At 43.0% G+C, this 16,694-nt stretch overlaps 1 protein-coding gene across 1 annotated transcript in view; it reads left to right on the top strand.

The window, feature by feature from the left end:
• LOC137896237 (A disintegrin and metalloproteinase with thrombospondin motifs 7) overlaps positions 1 to 16,694 on the top strand; it is a 43,835-nt gene that overhangs the window by 23,743 nt on the left and 3,398 nt on the right. The window contains exons 10-23 of the mRNA XM_068741771.1: positions 27 to 119; positions 401 to 546; positions 1,082 to 1,251; positions 1,326 to 1,459; positions 2,037 to 2,157; positions 4,212 to 4,456; positions 4,695 to 4,836; positions 7,241 to 7,367; positions 8,818 to 9,031; positions 10,023 to 11,699; positions 11,995 to 12,147; positions 13,021 to 13,194; positions 13,793 to 13,939; positions 14,527 to 14,689. Coding sequence (XP_068597872.1) covers positions 27 to 119; positions 401 to 546; positions 1,082 to 1,251; positions 1,326 to 1,459; positions 2,037 to 2,157; positions 4,212 to 4,456; positions 4,695 to 4,836; positions 7,241 to 7,367; positions 8,818 to 9,031; positions 10,023 to 11,699; positions 11,995 to 12,147; positions 13,021 to 13,194; positions 13,793 to 13,939; positions 14,527 to 14,689 — 3,706 coding nt within the window. The remainder of the gene's footprint in view (positions 1 to 26; positions 120 to 400; positions 547 to 1,081; positions 1,252 to 1,325; positions 1,460 to 2,036; positions 2,158 to 4,211; positions 4,457 to 4,694; positions 4,837 to 7,240; positions 7,368 to 8,817; positions 9,032 to 10,022; positions 11,700 to 11,994; positions 12,148 to 13,020; positions 13,195 to 13,792; positions 13,940 to 14,526; positions 14,690 to 16,694) is intronic.

Below are 16,694 nucleotides of genomic sequence, written 5' to 3' on the forward strand. Positions count from 1 at the left end.
CCGGTCGTGTCGCGCCTCTGTCTCAGAACGTATGCAGCACTCTGTGGTGCACGATGGGAAAGACCTGCCACTCAAAGCTGGACGGGGCCGTGGACGGGACCAGGTGCGGCGAGGATAAGGTGAGTCTTCCAATACATGACAGGAATGATAAAAGGTGTGAGTTACGATGAGAATAGCAATGCCATCAGAAGCAGGATGCAGAACCCCAGTTGAAAGTATATTCCTACATATAAAGGATATTCTGTATTTTAACTTAATCATTCATCCAGTCATTGAAAGGCGATGTGGCCGATTTAACCGGGTGAATCCCAGCTATGTAAAGCAGCAGCTTCCTCCACATTCTTTCAAGTCAAAATGATCAACATCACAGTATGGTTTAATTGAATCATGTTTTTACCAGTGGTGTTTCAGTGGAGAGTGTGTCCCTGTGGGACATCAGCCGGAGGGCGTGGACGGCGGCTGGGCGTCGTGGAGCGAGTGGTCGGCCTGTTCCAGGACGTGTGGAGCCGGAGCCCAAAGTGCCCACAGAGAGTGTGACAACCCAGTGTATGTTTAACATTTCACATAAGAAAATACTTTAATATATTTGGAAGTTTTCTTGTTATTATATATTGTTGAAAAACAACATATCACATTTGAATGTAGGTAGCTGGGGAAAATGAAGGCTGAGAAGAAGCATTTTGTGACCCTTGCAGTCAAAACGGTTGCAGTTAGAGCTGGAAACAGTTTCATAGTCTGGGCTGCATCAGGACAACATCTTCAAGTTCATGCACGACACCAGGGAAATAGTACAAGTGTCCACAGCGTCTCCCCGTGTGAGACACTGGTCCCTGAAAGACTCCTCTAACAGGCACAACAAAGACTCTATACAGATGCATGTCTATTAGAATAATATGGCCAATTTTGTTTTTCAGCCATTTAGAAAGTGAAAATTCGATATTCTAATCTAGACTCATCACATCTAAACAAAAATGTTTCGAGCATTTAAAAAAAAAAAAAAAATTATCATTCCAGGCTACAACTTTTTTTTTTAATGTCATTAATAATTATCAAAAATACTTCATTTAACTGTTTGCTACAGTCCAAAGTACCGAGGGAAGTACTGTCTGGGAGAACGGCGGCGGTACCAGGTCTGTAGCAGCACGCCATGTCCCTCTGAGCTGCCTACCTTCAGAGACAGTCAGTGTAGGCACTTCAACACCATGCCATACAAGGGCAAGTTGTACAAGTGGGAAACGGTCGTCAACAGAGGTGAGCGCGCTTAACGTTTGTAAAAGTTGTGTGTTTGACCTGTTGTTGTTGGATCTCTCTCTAACCGCTTCCAGTCAGCCCTTGCGAGCTGCACTGCCGACCGCTGAAGGAGCATTTCTCTGAAAAGATGCGGGACGCCGTCATTGACGGGACGCCGTGCTACGAAGGCAACAAAAGCAGAAACATGTGCATCAATGGGATCTGCAAGGTACCGACGTCATACCTGCTTTTATCTCGCGTCTCTGTTTCAAGCAGTCCCAGCTCTCTCAATCGTGCAGAACGTTTAGATGACCCCCACTTTGTTGTTGCTCCAGACGAGTATTGTACATTTGTCACGGTGAATGAAAATGAGCTCTGCGGCAGATGCAAGCATTGTTGCTGTTGTCGCTCTGCCCTTGCTTATCACCCTGGGCCAAAATGTCAGCAGCTGATACAGACACTGTGGGGACGCAGAGGGAACCACGATCAGATTCCAGGCTCCGATTCCTTGACATTCAGTGACATTTTTCTGCGCACCGTTTTCTCTCTGGACGTTATAATTTGAAGGATTTCAATGAAACATTAAAGGTTGAATCATGATTGGGGTTTTTTTTGCACTCGTATGAAATCAAGGATTTCAAAATGATTTCTCTGTTTCTAAAGTGATGTAATTTTAAGGTAGAACTAAAGCGTTATGTGTCAGAATATTTGTCCGGTTAGGGCGTGTTATTTAGTTCTGTTGGTCGTCGTCGGGTCAATTCTAGATGGTGCATCATCAAATGTTTGCTGCTTTATATGTGTTACAGAAGGTAGGCTGTGACTATGTGATCGAGTCCAGCGCTGTGGAGGATCGCTGTGGCGTTTGTAACGGCGATGGCTCCACCTGTGCGACTGTGAGGAGAACATTTGAGGAGAGTGAAGGACTTGGTATGTTTCAAGGCACTTTAGTTCCAGAAAGAATTTTTTTTTTGCCCAAAAGATACCATGACGTGCCACCGCAGGAAAATGTGTCCGTCATAAGATGATGGTTGAATTTAATTAAGCTGCAATCAAGTGTGGGCTTCTGGCACAACTTCAGCTCCTTACCTGAGTGCATGGAGAGGGATGATGATGATGAATATATTTATTAGATAGAATGTTAGAGTACAAGTACAGTCACACAGTAGCATGTATTACAGTACAAATAACGTCAAACATCCGGTCTAAGAGGAGCATTTCAAAAAAGCCCTTGCGGGCTTGTTTCCGTTGAAAGTCCTTCGTACATAAATCATCCACAATAAGGGCAGAAGCGTCTCAAGAGGGGAATACTCCAGCAACACCTTTACTTATAGGCAGCTGCATTTTGGCCTTCATCAGGGTCTTTATAAATGAGTCGTAAAAAAATTATTTTATAAACGGTGTGTATGAAATCTAATTCATTCATTCATTGTCCAACCGCTTATTCCGTCATCGGGTCGCGGGCCAAGCTGGAGCCAATCCCAGCAGTCAATGGGCGAGAGGCGGGGTACACCCTGGACAAGCCGCCAGTCCATCGCAGGGCTGTATTTAATCTAAACAAATTAAAAAGCCAAAAAATATTAAATACATATAGCCATGTACATTTTTGCACACATTAACCAGTGATGCACCCACACGGTAGATCTGGGAAAGAGGTCACATGGTTTTGAACCAATTACCATCCCATGTTGACATGTCCCCTAAGCTGAGGGACATGGGTAGCATCACAATTAGTCTGGTCAAGTGCAATTATGGAGCAACTAAGTTGGGTCTCAAGATGTGTTCCTTGACAAATCTGGAAAGATTCCAGTTCACCATTTGGTTGAAAACTGTGTACAATAGGGTAAAGTTAAAAACGCAGCAGGAGGAGGGACAAGATACGATGTATAAATTAAAATGAACAAAAACATTAGAGAAATACATTAAAAACATAGATTCATGAGATGTGTCTAAAACACTAAATCCTCATTCAAGCCCTCTGGAAATAAGCTTTTGTTTTGCAAGATCCAACATGTGTCTGTTATTATCCCCAGGAGGGGGACATTACCACCTCTTTAGCCATGTCTTATCTTGTGCCATGCTCACCCTATGTTTACCGATTCCATCGTTTAGGACACGGGATGGGGCCCCTATATCTTTTTGGCACACGGACACTGAATCATGTATACAACACTTATTGCTCGGCAAGTATTGAGGTCCTTAATGGTGATTATATTTCCATTACTTCAGTGATTATATAATACTTTAGTGGATTGGCAGTTAATGCAGGAGCCACACAGAAGTTGCCTTGGATAGATTGTGATTTTGGGTGCTGACATGGTCTTACAACTCTGTCACTTATGTTTCTCCCTCTTTTAGAAGTTACCATTAAGATCGTCTTGAAGGGATGGATCATTTTCAGGGCTATAACAGTGATTCAAAATTATGTCCTTGATGTTCTTTGATTTACGGCTAAATGTAGTGCTGGGAATAAGGTGTGGCTTAGATTCCGAGGATTTAGTTAACTTGCAGATTTTCCTTTCTGCCCTTTGAGTCAACTCTCGTTTCTGTATATACAAGCCAAGCTTTCTTGTGTGTTTGTCTAAATTTGGAGAGCATTTCTTCTTCAGCTTTGGCATACTGTTCTGGAGTATCATAGCTCTTGTTGACGAGTAGGTAAACTTTCTTAAGATGAGGAGGATGAAAGTCTATTATGATCCAAAGTTTAGTACAGACAAATGGAGAGCACAATCGAAAGGCCAGCACTCTACTTAGTTTAATTTAGTTTACCGTAAGTTAAATCCTTTTATTTATATATGCAGGACACACCATTCTATAGTTGGAAGCTGTTATAAGATACATTTAGTTATAAGTTATGGTTTTAATAATTGAAGCACATTTGGTCAAGCTTCATAAGCCAAAAAACCCTTCCTCCATCTCCAATATTCATTCACTGTGTACTAATTCCCTGTGAATATTTGTCACTGGCAAAACCTTTCCTTTAGGATACGTGGACATCGGACTGATCCCAGCGGGAGCCTGGGACATCCGCATTGAGGAAGTGGCTGAAGCTGGCAATTTCTTGGCACTACGAAGTGACAACCCCAACAAATATTTTCTGAATGGTGGCTGGACGATCCAGTGGAACGGAGAGTACAAGGCAGCCGGGACGGTGTTCACCTACGAGAGGACAGGACACCTGGAGAACCTGACGTCCCCTGGTCCCACCATGGAACCACTGTGGATCCAGGTAAGGTCATTATTCTGTCAGAAAAGTCTTAGACTCTTGGAGGAGACTTATCCAATGCAGCAGCAAGATATACTGTTTATCCCTATATCCACTCTCTGAGTTTGGACATTGGTGGTGGTGGCCAATGACCCTGCTGAAGCGCATGAAAGAAGCTGGTCTAGGGTCCAGTTTCCTTGAAGAATTTTGTAAGCTGTCTCTTATTTTAGAGTTTATAATATGATTGCGTTGTGTGTTACAGCTGCTTTTTCAGGAGACCAATCCAGGAGTGCGGTACGAGTACACCATCAGCCAAGATGTTTCAGAGGACAACGATGTCCATGGCTCAGGTTTCTTCTGGAAATACGGTTCCTGGACTGAATGCAGTGTTACCTGTGGAACGGGTAAGAGAAACACGTTAAAGAAGAGATGAAACCTTGACTCATCTGGAATTCTTAGACTTCAGAAGTCATATTAAGTAATAGTAGGTGTGAGCAGGGCATTCTTTAAAAAGGCTCACTGATTTAAAATTTAGGATTTTTCTTTCCAAGGCCATAAAAAAAAACATAATTGAAGGTAAAGTATTCTCTGAAAAATACAATGCTTGCTTTTGGTCCACGTGCAAAATGTGACTCATTCAGAATGCATTTGTCCATTGTGTGCAAGCTCAGCGGACATTTGTCCCGGTGACTATCATACAATCCATTTCTCTGCATGTGGCTGGCAAGAGTAGCTGCTATCTCCTTATAGAGATGCTTTCAAGGAGGAATGATCCGTCAGATATTCATTATGGGGGGGGGGGGGGGGCAGGGAGGGGTGATGATGAGTTGGAACTCGCCTCAGGAGTGTGAGAGTTATTACAGAAAGAGGCGTCGAGAAATGTGTCACAGCCTCAGGATATCCTGGCGCACCTTTGTGTCATGCTGTGTGAAACCTGGGTAATCTGTGCCTCAGTACAAGATGGTTTTAAATAGGTATGAAAGCGGGAACTTGATAAATGAGGCTGTCATTGAGTTACCGTGCGTCTTCTTTGTGCTGTATATTAAAATGGTGTTTATGCTAAAAGCTGAACAGAATCATGCAATAACTCAACGACTTTATTCTTCCTTTGGCTGTGTTTGAAGAACTAAAACGGAAACATGCAACATGAACACTGTCAAATATGTTGAGATAGCTTCCTCTTTCTCGCCGTTAATATTGAAGAGAACATATTTACAGTTTTTCTCAATTGGCTTGGCTCATTTATTACATTATCCGAACAATTTGCCAATTGTCCACAACAGAATTGAATTTCTCTTTCATTTCGTCAAATAGTAAATCTCAATGTCTCGGCGCATCTTTGCAAACTAATTTCTTACAGGTAGCCTGCATAATTAGCACAATAGCCAAGTGAATGGATCTCGTTGATCGACACTGATTGTTTGATTTCTCAGGTCGAATGGTTGTCCTTTCCTAAACATGTCAGCATCTTTTGATTGCATCATCACATGCACAATAGTCTGATCAATTACCGTACCAGAATGAATCAACAACATATTGCAGAAGCATGAATCGCTCTATGCGCTTTGATGTGGCTGGAGGACGGCCAGGGGGGGCGCTTGGTAGTGTTAGTTGTTCAATTCAAACTTCATTTACAGTGTCGTAAGCTACATGTAATTGTCCTTTTGTTATTTATACGTTTATTTATATGTTTATATTACACAATGTGATGTATGGAAGTTACTTTAAAGGAGGTGGTAGGAAACTGGAGAACCCACGCAGACACGAGGAGAACAGAGAAGAATCGAGCCCGCTACCGTCTTGCTGTGAACAGCGCTAATTACTGCGCCACCACGCCGCATGAGTACAATGTGTCATGTCAAAGCTTGGAGGCTAGACAATTAGCTCGACAAAAAAAAAGACACACACACACACAGTAACTACTGTGAATGAAGGACTGGCTTAAGACTTAGAGGTGGATGTGAGGGATATTTCAATGGACATCTGCCATAGAGATAAACCATCTGAACATTTTGACTCGCAGTGCTGACAATGCCAAAGAGATTATGCATTTTGTTAGCATTGACTATTTATATTTCATCACATTTCATTTATTTATTTCAGGCAATGGCAATAATGAGCAAACGAAACAACTCCACAACCCGTGCCACATTGCACCACCCGCAAACCAAGCAACCACATTTTAAACAAATGATGCACCTCGTGAGAATAGATTTGAGCTTTAACAAATGAGTGACTTGTTTTGGGAGAGATACAAGCTTTTGTAGGTGAGCTGTGCTGTGCGGTGAACCATCCAGGTCATTTTGGCAAAAGTACCAAAGTGTCGAGAACATCTGGTCCGTTTTAAGAAATGAGCCGAAGCAATTAAGAATCTTTCAATTTTGGTGGCAATGACTGTTTATATGGAAAATGGATTTAGTTTTGAAACCCGAGTGAACAGTTTTGGGAAGGAAATAAGCTTTTGCAAGTGAGCTATGGTGTGTTTTGGTGAACTGTAAGACTGTTTTGCCAAATGATCTTAGAGTTTTGAGAATGTAATTTCAGTTTCAATAAATGAGCCCAACCAATTGAAGAAAAAAAAAAACTGTAATAGTGGCATGATAAAGCTCGACAATAAACACATCCACCTGGTTTCACAGCCATGTTTGTGTGAAGCTCTTGGTTCTATAACCTGATTCACAACCATCTACTATTAATCCGTCAATACTAACAGCCAACCGGATGTTCCTCTAATTTATGCACAGATTCTGCAGCGGTCATTTCTTTGTTTTAGTCACGAGCATTTCTCCGCTGCCACTGGCGTTGTAGGTGTTCAGCGGCAGATTGTTCACTGTGTGGAAAAGACAACTGGAATCATGGAGGGGCACATGTGCGACCCCTCAACTCGACCTGCTGACAACCAAACCAGCTGTAACAAGGACCCGTGTCCAGCCATGTGAGTTTCCCTCCCAGTTATCAGAGAACAACTGCAGCAGTACTCAGATACAATCACTCAGAGATGCTAGGCAACCCCTCAAAGAGCAAGCCCCGGTCCTTGTGCAAACGTACTATAGTTCATGTAGAAAGTAAATGTAAATGAATTCAGAAATATGTCTTTGTCGTTTATACAAGACTCGAGTTTGCTTTTGAATTTATTGTCGAGTGAGCAATAAAAGGAGCTTTCCGTATGACATGAGCTTGTGTCCTTTGTAGATGATCATTAATATGAGTGTATTTTTTACAATAATTAGCATTGGATCAAACGATTCTAATACGCTGTTATCATCAGCCACATCGTGAGCATCCCAGCATCCACTGGCTATGGAGAACAGAGCTTCTCAATAATGACCAACAAGTGGAGTGCCAGTAGAAACAGGTGCTCTGTAGAGCTCATTCTGAGTGAACGCTTGATTCCTGTTAACTTTGAGCAGTACTGTTCTGATTTTCACAACGTTTGAAAGAGGAAGGGCTTGTCATTGCTGCGCAGAGAGGGAAAAAAAATATACGTATCCATTTGCACTCAGTACTATAGGCCATTTATTGTTATCAGGCCATTATTTAGTCAACGTTGGCTACCGGATGTTTTTGAGCCGTTTTTGAGCTGAGTGTGTGTAGAGTCAGGACTGATGACAGATTAGCTGCAGGTGAGCCTGGGAGCACAGGTGTGCGGAATGAGCTGATTGCAGGAGGAGGATCTAGAAGACAGGGGATGTAGAGGGACAGTGAGTGCATGGAGAAGCAGGGGCCCGCCTCAAGCTGTGAGTGACACTTTATTAAGAGTTTTATATTCAGGATACTAGTTAGAGGTCAGGTAGTACATAAAGTAATCACACCTACCCAGCACCACATGTCCCCTGTCCCTTGTTCTTGTCAACATAATCTCGCATCACGCTGTTTCACTCACTCATTGTGCACTTTTATTTTAATATTTAATATAATTATATTCAATATGATGATAATTTGTTATTTTTGAAAAATCTTAAGGATTTTTATCTCAAGTCAAGCAGGTTAGTATCCGAGGTTGAGGATGTCATTTGGAAAACAGTTTTTAGCAGTTTATTCTATATTGAAACCCAAAAAGGTCATAGCTCAGCGATTTAAGACCATGGGGCATCAAACAGCAGTGTAGTTTAGCTCCTGCCATCTGTTTTGACAGGCAAAAATCTCACAATTTGAAAAATAGGCGTTATTTTTATTTATATAGCACTTTTTTTAGAAATAAAATTCACAAAGTGATTTTACAGACAATAAAAAATAAATAAACATGAACCAGAACCTATGTATTCCACAGCAACCTTGCTCTGTGGAATACATACCTGTACAAACTCTCTGTTTGTACAGGTAGAAAATAACGTCTTCTTTTTTCTCAAGTGGGCCTTCACATTTCAAGCATTCGTATCTCTTAGATGGTGGGCCGGAGAGTGGCAGAAATGCTCGTCAAGCTGTGGAAGTTTGGGCCAGGCTAAACGGACGGTGCTTTGCATCCAGGCAGTAGATGTTGAGGAACAAAAAGCCCTGCAGCCCAGTGAGTGTGAACACGTGCCCAAACCCGAGTCACTATCCTCCTGCAACACGCACATCCCCTGTCCTGCTGACTGGACCGTGAGCAGCTGGTCTAAGGTGAGGTTTCAATTCAAAAATGCTAATTTCTTTCCTCATCAGATACTCTTACAACTACTTTTCTAAAATGTTCCATCTCTAAAATATAATATTATGGTATATGCAGGAATCACAGAGAACGCCGTCGGGGCTCTTGAGTGATGCATTTCTTCATTTTGCAGCATACTTCTTGGACATCTCCTGAATACATAACCTGAAGTGCTTCACACAGAGACTCACATTAGTATATTTATGATGGACAATATGTCATTGCAAACCTTCAGATTTGTAACCGGGACAATGACTACAGATAAGAAAGCACCATCTGACGTCCTTAGAAGTAAATAAAAGAAGTTGCCTCACAACAAAGCTTAATTCATGTACTTTTCTCCCGTTAAATTACCTCAGTAATTTAAGCCTTGCATGTCATTCTTCCACCACCTTGTCTCAACTCTCACTAATTTCTGGATGTTTTGCCAATCAATTTCATTGATATTTGTGATCCGAATAGAACGGAGCCAATTAGATATCCTCTGACATTTCCCCTGGCATCATTTGGCTGACATTTGTGTTTTAGAAAGAAATTAAATTAAACTGATATTGGAGGGATTGCGATGACATTTCGTCGACATGTTCTTGTACAACCTTTGTCGAATGCATTATTTTATTTTTGACTTACAGTCAATCTATGGCCAAATGTCAGCAAACCTTATCACATTCCTATCAGCCCCAGCTGTTGAAAGCTAGTGAGCAATTGTTAGCATGCTAATTTGCTCAAATCTTAAATCAAGGAAAACACTGTACAACATGCTTAAAGGTCGAAATGTTAGCATTTTTATTAGGAGCATGTCCTGGACATACGCTATTGGCTCTGACAAGTTCAGGCTTTTTCATTGCAGCTGATATAACTGACGTGCACAATGACCTTAGGCTGTTAAATTAGTTATTAAAATGCATTTATTATTATCGTTTTAACCTCTGCGATGACGGTTGTGTGTCTTTCCTTGTGCAGTGTTCGCTGACTTGTGGAAATGGAGTCCGGCACCGTAACGTAACCTGCTCCAGAAACACAGGCATCGACTGCGACCCCCAAAAGAGGCCCCTTGCTGTTAGCGTCTGCTTCATCCAGGACTGCCCGCAAGTGGTGGATAATTTTGCTGTCGACTGGTCTGGAAGCGGCTGGTCGAGCAAAGAGGTGCTCAACGAAATAAACTCCATACCTGAAGTCAAACCTCCACCTAAGTACGGCCCAACCAGAGCCCAGCCAAGGAATCACAACAACCTCCACAACGTCGTCGAGGGAGATTTCCACTACCACAACATCATTGAAAATGTCGATCGATCTCCGGTTCAAGTTGACGATTTTTATTACGACTATAATTTCATCAACTTCCACGAAGACTTGTCGGACGACTTCGATGATCCGGGGGAGAGTCACGGAATCGATGCTTCGCAGGAGTCCAAGCCAGGAAGCAGTGCGGAGGAAGACGCGTACACGGAGATGACGGAACAGCCAATTCGGGACAACGGAAATGCAACGACAAAGGAGTCTGTGCAAACTAATCGGGAGTATTCACGCGACTTTCTGTCTGAAGAGGCTCTTCTTCCTGTGTTTACCACTCGCTCGCCGCCATTGTCGACAGCTCAGCGTTCAGAAACCTCGCAGAAAGCGAACAATAGCGTGTGGAGGCCTGATGGCGTTACCACAATGCCTATTCCGGCATTCTCTACAGAGGAACCCACGCAGGATGCGAAATATGGGGAAGAGGCTGAAAATAGCGATGACAGTTTCACTGAGGAGGAAAACCTTATTGCGACTTCCGTACGTGCTGCCCCCGCTCCCGAGTACCGGACCTTCACTAATGCAGCTGTCACTACGCCGGGTGCTCGGGAGACACCGGAACAGGATCACAGCGCCAGTGATAAAAGCACAGGTTTAGACATGTCTGCAGACCAAGAGGATGTAGAAGGTCGAGAACCCACAGCAGAAACGGTGATTCAGTCTGAGGTCCAACTCGACAACGATGCTTCAGGAACACCTCACGCGACCAGTCAGTCAGAGATATTCCAAACTGCTTTCACATTGGAGCACGTTGACTCCAATCAGACGGATTTTGATGCAGTTTCTGCCACTCGTCAGTATTTATGGGATTCTGACCCTGACCTCGGTGCGACTTCACTTCCTGCCTCTGAGAAAGCCACTTCTCTCCCCGCTCCCGTTCTCATAAACTCAGGAAACCGAGCGACCTCTGATGACTCCATATCTGTAACTGGAAAAGACATCACACCTCCCACATCCCTGAAAGCAGACACGCTGCCTCCCCCAGCTGACTTCCTGCCAGCGACAGCGAAATATAAGCCCACAGAACCAGCTTTCAGCCAGAGGCCTGGAACAGATTCCACATCCCGCACGCCATCATTCTCTTCAGCTGCTTTTGACTACAGCGAGGAAGACATTCCCGAGATGGTGACGACCAGTAGAGACGGAGATCCCAACCCTTCACACCAGCTCCCCGAAAGCAGAGGACCTGAGCAAAGCACACCGTCTGGACTACACATGGAATCACCAACACCTGCTGCGCCCCTTTTTCCAAGCCGTCCTCCTTTACTGCGACCAACATCTGTTAATACTTTAGCCTCCACACTCCTCCCTACCGCAGCCCACTGGGTCACCGGCAACTGGAGCTCTGTGAGTCCACGTGAACCCAGCCATTCTGGTGTTACAGTTAAGCTGCAGGAGAAACTGTGTGCCATTATTTATGGGGCTGTCTGCTTTTATCATGCAGACACTTCTAGTTTTAACTGAGTTTTATGGGAACACCATTTCATTTAAAGCTACTGAATTTCAGCGTGACCATCTTGCACATGAAGAAATCCCTGAATTGTGCATGATATGTAAGGTTATCAGTGAAATTCCTAATCCAGTCCTCAGATTGCCAATTTTAAGTCGTGTTTTTCATGTGTTAATTACATTTGTCGGCCAGTGCTCCACCACTTGTGGTCTGGGAGCTATCTGGAGGGCTTTGGCGTGCAGTACTGGCTCCGATTCTGACTGTGACCCAGCCAAGAGGCCGGCACCAGCCCAGCGATGTTACCTGCGCCCCTGCTCTACATGGAAGGTTGAGGAATGGAATAAGGTGACACCATTTCACACTAAAATCAGCAGATAATGTGGTCATTTATTTTCATTTCATTTAACTTTTTCTATCGCGCTTCATTCTGAAAAATAGCCCATGCACTGATAGTAGTACCGTATTTATATTTATATAAGGGCTGAAATCTGTCAGGTCGTAGGCTAACAGGTGGAACCCCAAAATGTAGATGCAAAAGCAGGGAATAACTCAGGAATCAGGAATCCTGATACTCAGGAATCAAAAAAGAAGGCAAGGGACTGGCTGGCTTCCTGAAAACAGTAAAAAAAAAATCGCAGCCAAAAATATAACTAGCAGCAAGAAGATCAAGAAGACTAGCTGAGACTGGTTGGAGTCAAAACTCGAAAATTAGGACAAAAAATACGCCGCCACATGAATGCAAATACTAAATCAAGCTGGAAGCATCACAGGCATGAAGAAGGTGGAAGGGATAATCTGGCACGGGTGAGATGGTGGAGAGGCAGAAACAGAAACAGGTGAGCAGGAAAAAATGAGTAGGAGCAAGTCAGCATGACAGAAATCAACTCTCAAATGGAATATCATATAGAACAGATATTGTTACACAAAAACGAATCTAAATTTTACTTACATTGGCAGTCCACTGACCTGATCTCCATCCGGCGTGGTTCACTTTTGGATATCCGACCCCGATATTTGATCCAGACCCTCAGGATGAATTGGATTTGATGATCCTCAAATATGTCCCATTAAATAAAATGATTATTAGCCTATGAAAATGTAATATATTTAATCATATAAACTGGGCTGCTGTTTGTTCCCCCCCCCCCCCCCCACTGCTTTGTATGAATGGTCGCTCCTATAGCACAATCATACTCACATTTGATTTTTTTTGGCCAGTGCTCCAAGAGCTGTGATGGCGGTATTAAATCTCGAGGGGTCCAGTGTTTTGATATGCGAGACCAAAGACTCCTGCGACCTTTCCACTGCCGGGCCATGTCCTCCAGGCCACCGATCCTAATGCCATGTAACCTTCAGCCATGTCTCGACTGGTACGCCTCGTCCTGGGGTCAGGTGAGTAATGAGTAATGAGAATTGTAAACAGATTTTTACAATTGCTTGGTCTCCGTTTCAATTATCTTGTTGTTGTTTTTCTTTCTAATTTTATTTGTGTTCTAAATGCCTTCGGGTAGGTGGGACTTTCTGAGAGACCAGATGATCAATATTTCACTTAAAAGTTGTTTTGGAAATGAAAACACAAAACATACGTATTTGGCATTGTAGAAGAAGGTTGAGAAGTTTTCTGTAAGTTGTTGAATTCCTTGACAAAGGAGCAGCTTTCAAATCGATTCAACACATAAAATATATCGGGGGAGGGAAATTCAAGGTTCATTCAGCCATTTTAAAAAGCTCGTTCTGTTTTTATTTGCATAAAGTAAATTTACAGTTCCCCGCTGGGAGATGCATCAATAGTTCAATGTTCCTTTGCTGCTACTCTGTCTACACCAAATAACAGCGGTAGGTGTAGAGAAGAGGTAAAACAGATGCATAGATGATAGGTGTGTGTGTGTGTGTGTGTGTGTGTGTGTGTGTGTGTGTGTGCGCGCGTGCGCGTGCGCGTGTGCGTGTGCGTGTGCGTGTGCGTGTGCGTGTGCGTGTGCGTGTTTTCCAGTGCTCTGAGGTGTGTGGAGGAGGAAAGCAACAACGCATAGTTGCTTGTCCAGAGGAAGACCGATGCAACAAGGAGCTTCAACCCGCAAACATCCAATCGTGTAATAGTCAGTCTTGTGCGCAGTGGCTTACTGGATCTTGGGGACAGGTACAGTGCGCGCGCACACAAACACACACACATACACACACACAGATAAACCTAAGGGAATGATTCATTATAGTGAAAAATTCATGGGCTAGTTTGATTAATTCCTCGCTGATTTAAACATCATATTTTATTATACATTTTTAAACAAAGGCTTATAACTAATCCATTAATATTCTGTGGCATTGATCCAGCTGTTACTTTCTGAACTACAATATAAACAGTCTAGTCACTACCCTTTAATGTGATCCATGGGACACATCACGCTGATTGTGTCGTTGTGATCAAGGGGACCAGCAATATAACGCTGCTGAATCCCTTCATGGATTACCTGATTTTATTCAACACTGCTGTCAGGCGTTCCTCCTGTCGCTTGTAATCCCTTGTCAAAATCGTGGGAAAAAGATGCAGTATTTCCATAGCCAACAATCAGAACAGTAATTTGTAATGTGCATGAAGTCAGACTGGATGATGAACATGTTGAGCTCCCTGGACTGTCCCTTCCATATCTAAGACCATTGGGTGGGAAAACAGCGAGGAGGACGCATTCACATTGCAAAAACCTTTGAATGCTTTTCGAACCTCTGCAGTGTTCAGCTCCGTGCGGTGGCGGAGTGCAGCATCGACTCATCAAATGTGTTAACACAAAGGCTGAGACAGATGAGGCCGTGGACCAGGCACAATGTGACCACAAGCTGCAGCCTGAGACCACCCAGAAGTGCAATTTACAGAAGTGTAAGAGCGGCCCCTCTGGTGAGTACGTGCTTTGGCAAGTGAGATTCCTACACAAATAATCCCGTTAATATTCTAAGAAGAAGGAATATTACAAAAAAAATTCAAGGACGTCTTTCACACCATGTTTGCTTGTTTCTAGTGTGCGAATGACATTTAAAACAAATCCTACATAAACTTATCTTTTTCTTTGACATCATGCAATGACAGAGTTCAGCAGCACTTACGAGAAGTAACTGAAAGCTCTATTGCTGTTGTAAATATGTGTTTGAACCATGATTTCTGACCAGAATGAATTTTCATTCTCATTTTTTGTCTTTGCCGAACCTCAGGTAATAAATCTGAGACCAGTGTTTGGATATTTGTGCCTCCTCCTGGCTGATCAATCGGGCCCACTGATTTGATTTTATGCCTTTTGCAGCGCTTTGAGAGAAACGAGGATAAACAAGCGTGTTAGATTACATTTTACACAAGAGAACAGGTTTGACCTACAGTTATAAAAAAATTATTAAGCCTCACATTCCCCTGAGTATACGTCTCAGTGTACAGTGAGGTATCGATGGAGAATGCTTTTAGTGCACTCAAGGGTTTGAAACGTTAAGTGGACTGATGATAGCACTGTCTTTGACTACAGAGTAGAAAGCGGCAGCAGTTATATGACATGGAATCCACAGCTTCTCTCCTACTTATCTCACTGAGCCACACTGCGGTTCCCTCAATGGTCATCTTTGTCAGTGAGACACACAAAAGATGCATTTTGTCAAACGTTAGCGGAGCCGTGGAAGACGATTAAGAAGCTATGCACTGGAATGCAGACTTTGCTTTTCATTTTTGGCTTCAGCTGGGCAGGTATTTTGAACCGATACATTAAATAATTAAGGCGTTTAAGATGAGAGCTAACTGCATTGAGCGTATCAATAGGGCGATCTTGCAAGTTTTCTTTCACCTCCCTGTGGTCGAGTAGAACCTGTAGAAAGCTTTCATTTATTACATGAACCAACACCAGCACGTGGTTAGATTGAACATGCATAACATTCACATTTGCACTAATTAAATATGATATTAAATGTGACTGAACCCAAACCCAACATTTAGTTAATCAGTGTCATGCCTGAGAAGACGCAGATTAAAACTCCCTGAAATGAAACTGATTTTTGAGAGGAAAACTAACAACCGAGGACATCCGCACATCTATCCAAGAAGAGGTCAGGGCCGGACTACCAGCCAGATTCCAAAGCAGTTCATGAGTAATCTTTCTGGTTAGATAAGAGTTAATTCACCCGGTCTGAAATTATTATACTGAGATGTGCTTTATCCCAGAATAAGTACTGATGGAATCAATGTCTAAATCAAAAGTAAACAGGCAGTGATCAAGAAGGGAGTCTTACAGCAAATCTACACACACACACACTGCTGTTATTCAGAGTGTGAACTCAAGGTAACATGATGCACGTGTAAGTCCAGGTGGTCTTCTTCCACTTTGGTGCACTTGACAATTTATCTGAGCTTCTGGTCATTAATGTCCCACCAGGGAGCTGAGGGTGGCTGTGAGTACAAGGAAAAGAGTAAGATGATGTGGGTTCACTCTTCACATCGACTGCCATTGTGGAAGAGGCTGGATCAATAAACAATTAGGGAAAGGTTTTGTCAGGCATGGAGCGACATGAGCTCTTCTCAAGTGCTCACTGTGTCACGTGTCTCCCTACATCCTCTACAGACATTTCTTTTTTCATTTGGTCTTTTCTATGATGTAACGATGCATAGCTTTCCTGTCTTTTACAAGAAGATACTTGAGTCCAGTCTCATTAGGCCCGGGCTCATTAGGTCCAGTCTCATTAGGTCCAGTCTCATTAGGTCCAGTCTCATTGGGTCCAGTTTCATTAGGTCCAGTCTCATTGGGTCCAGTCTCAGTAGGTCCAGTCTCATTGAGCCCAGTCTCCTTAGGTCCAGTCTCATTTGGCCCTTTCATTCATGTCTTTTTCATTCATATTCTTTAATTCATAAGAATTAAAATAAAGCAGAGCAA

This window comes from Brachionichthys hirsutus, chromosome 1 (genome assembly GCF_040956055.1).
Source record: "Brachionichthys hirsutus isolate HB-005 chromosome 1, CSIRO-AGI_Bhir_v1, whole genome shotgun sequence".
Classification (NCBI taxonomy): domain Eukaryota; kingdom Metazoa; phylum Chordata; class Actinopteri; order Lophiiformes; family Brachionichthyidae; genus Brachionichthys; species Brachionichthys hirsutus.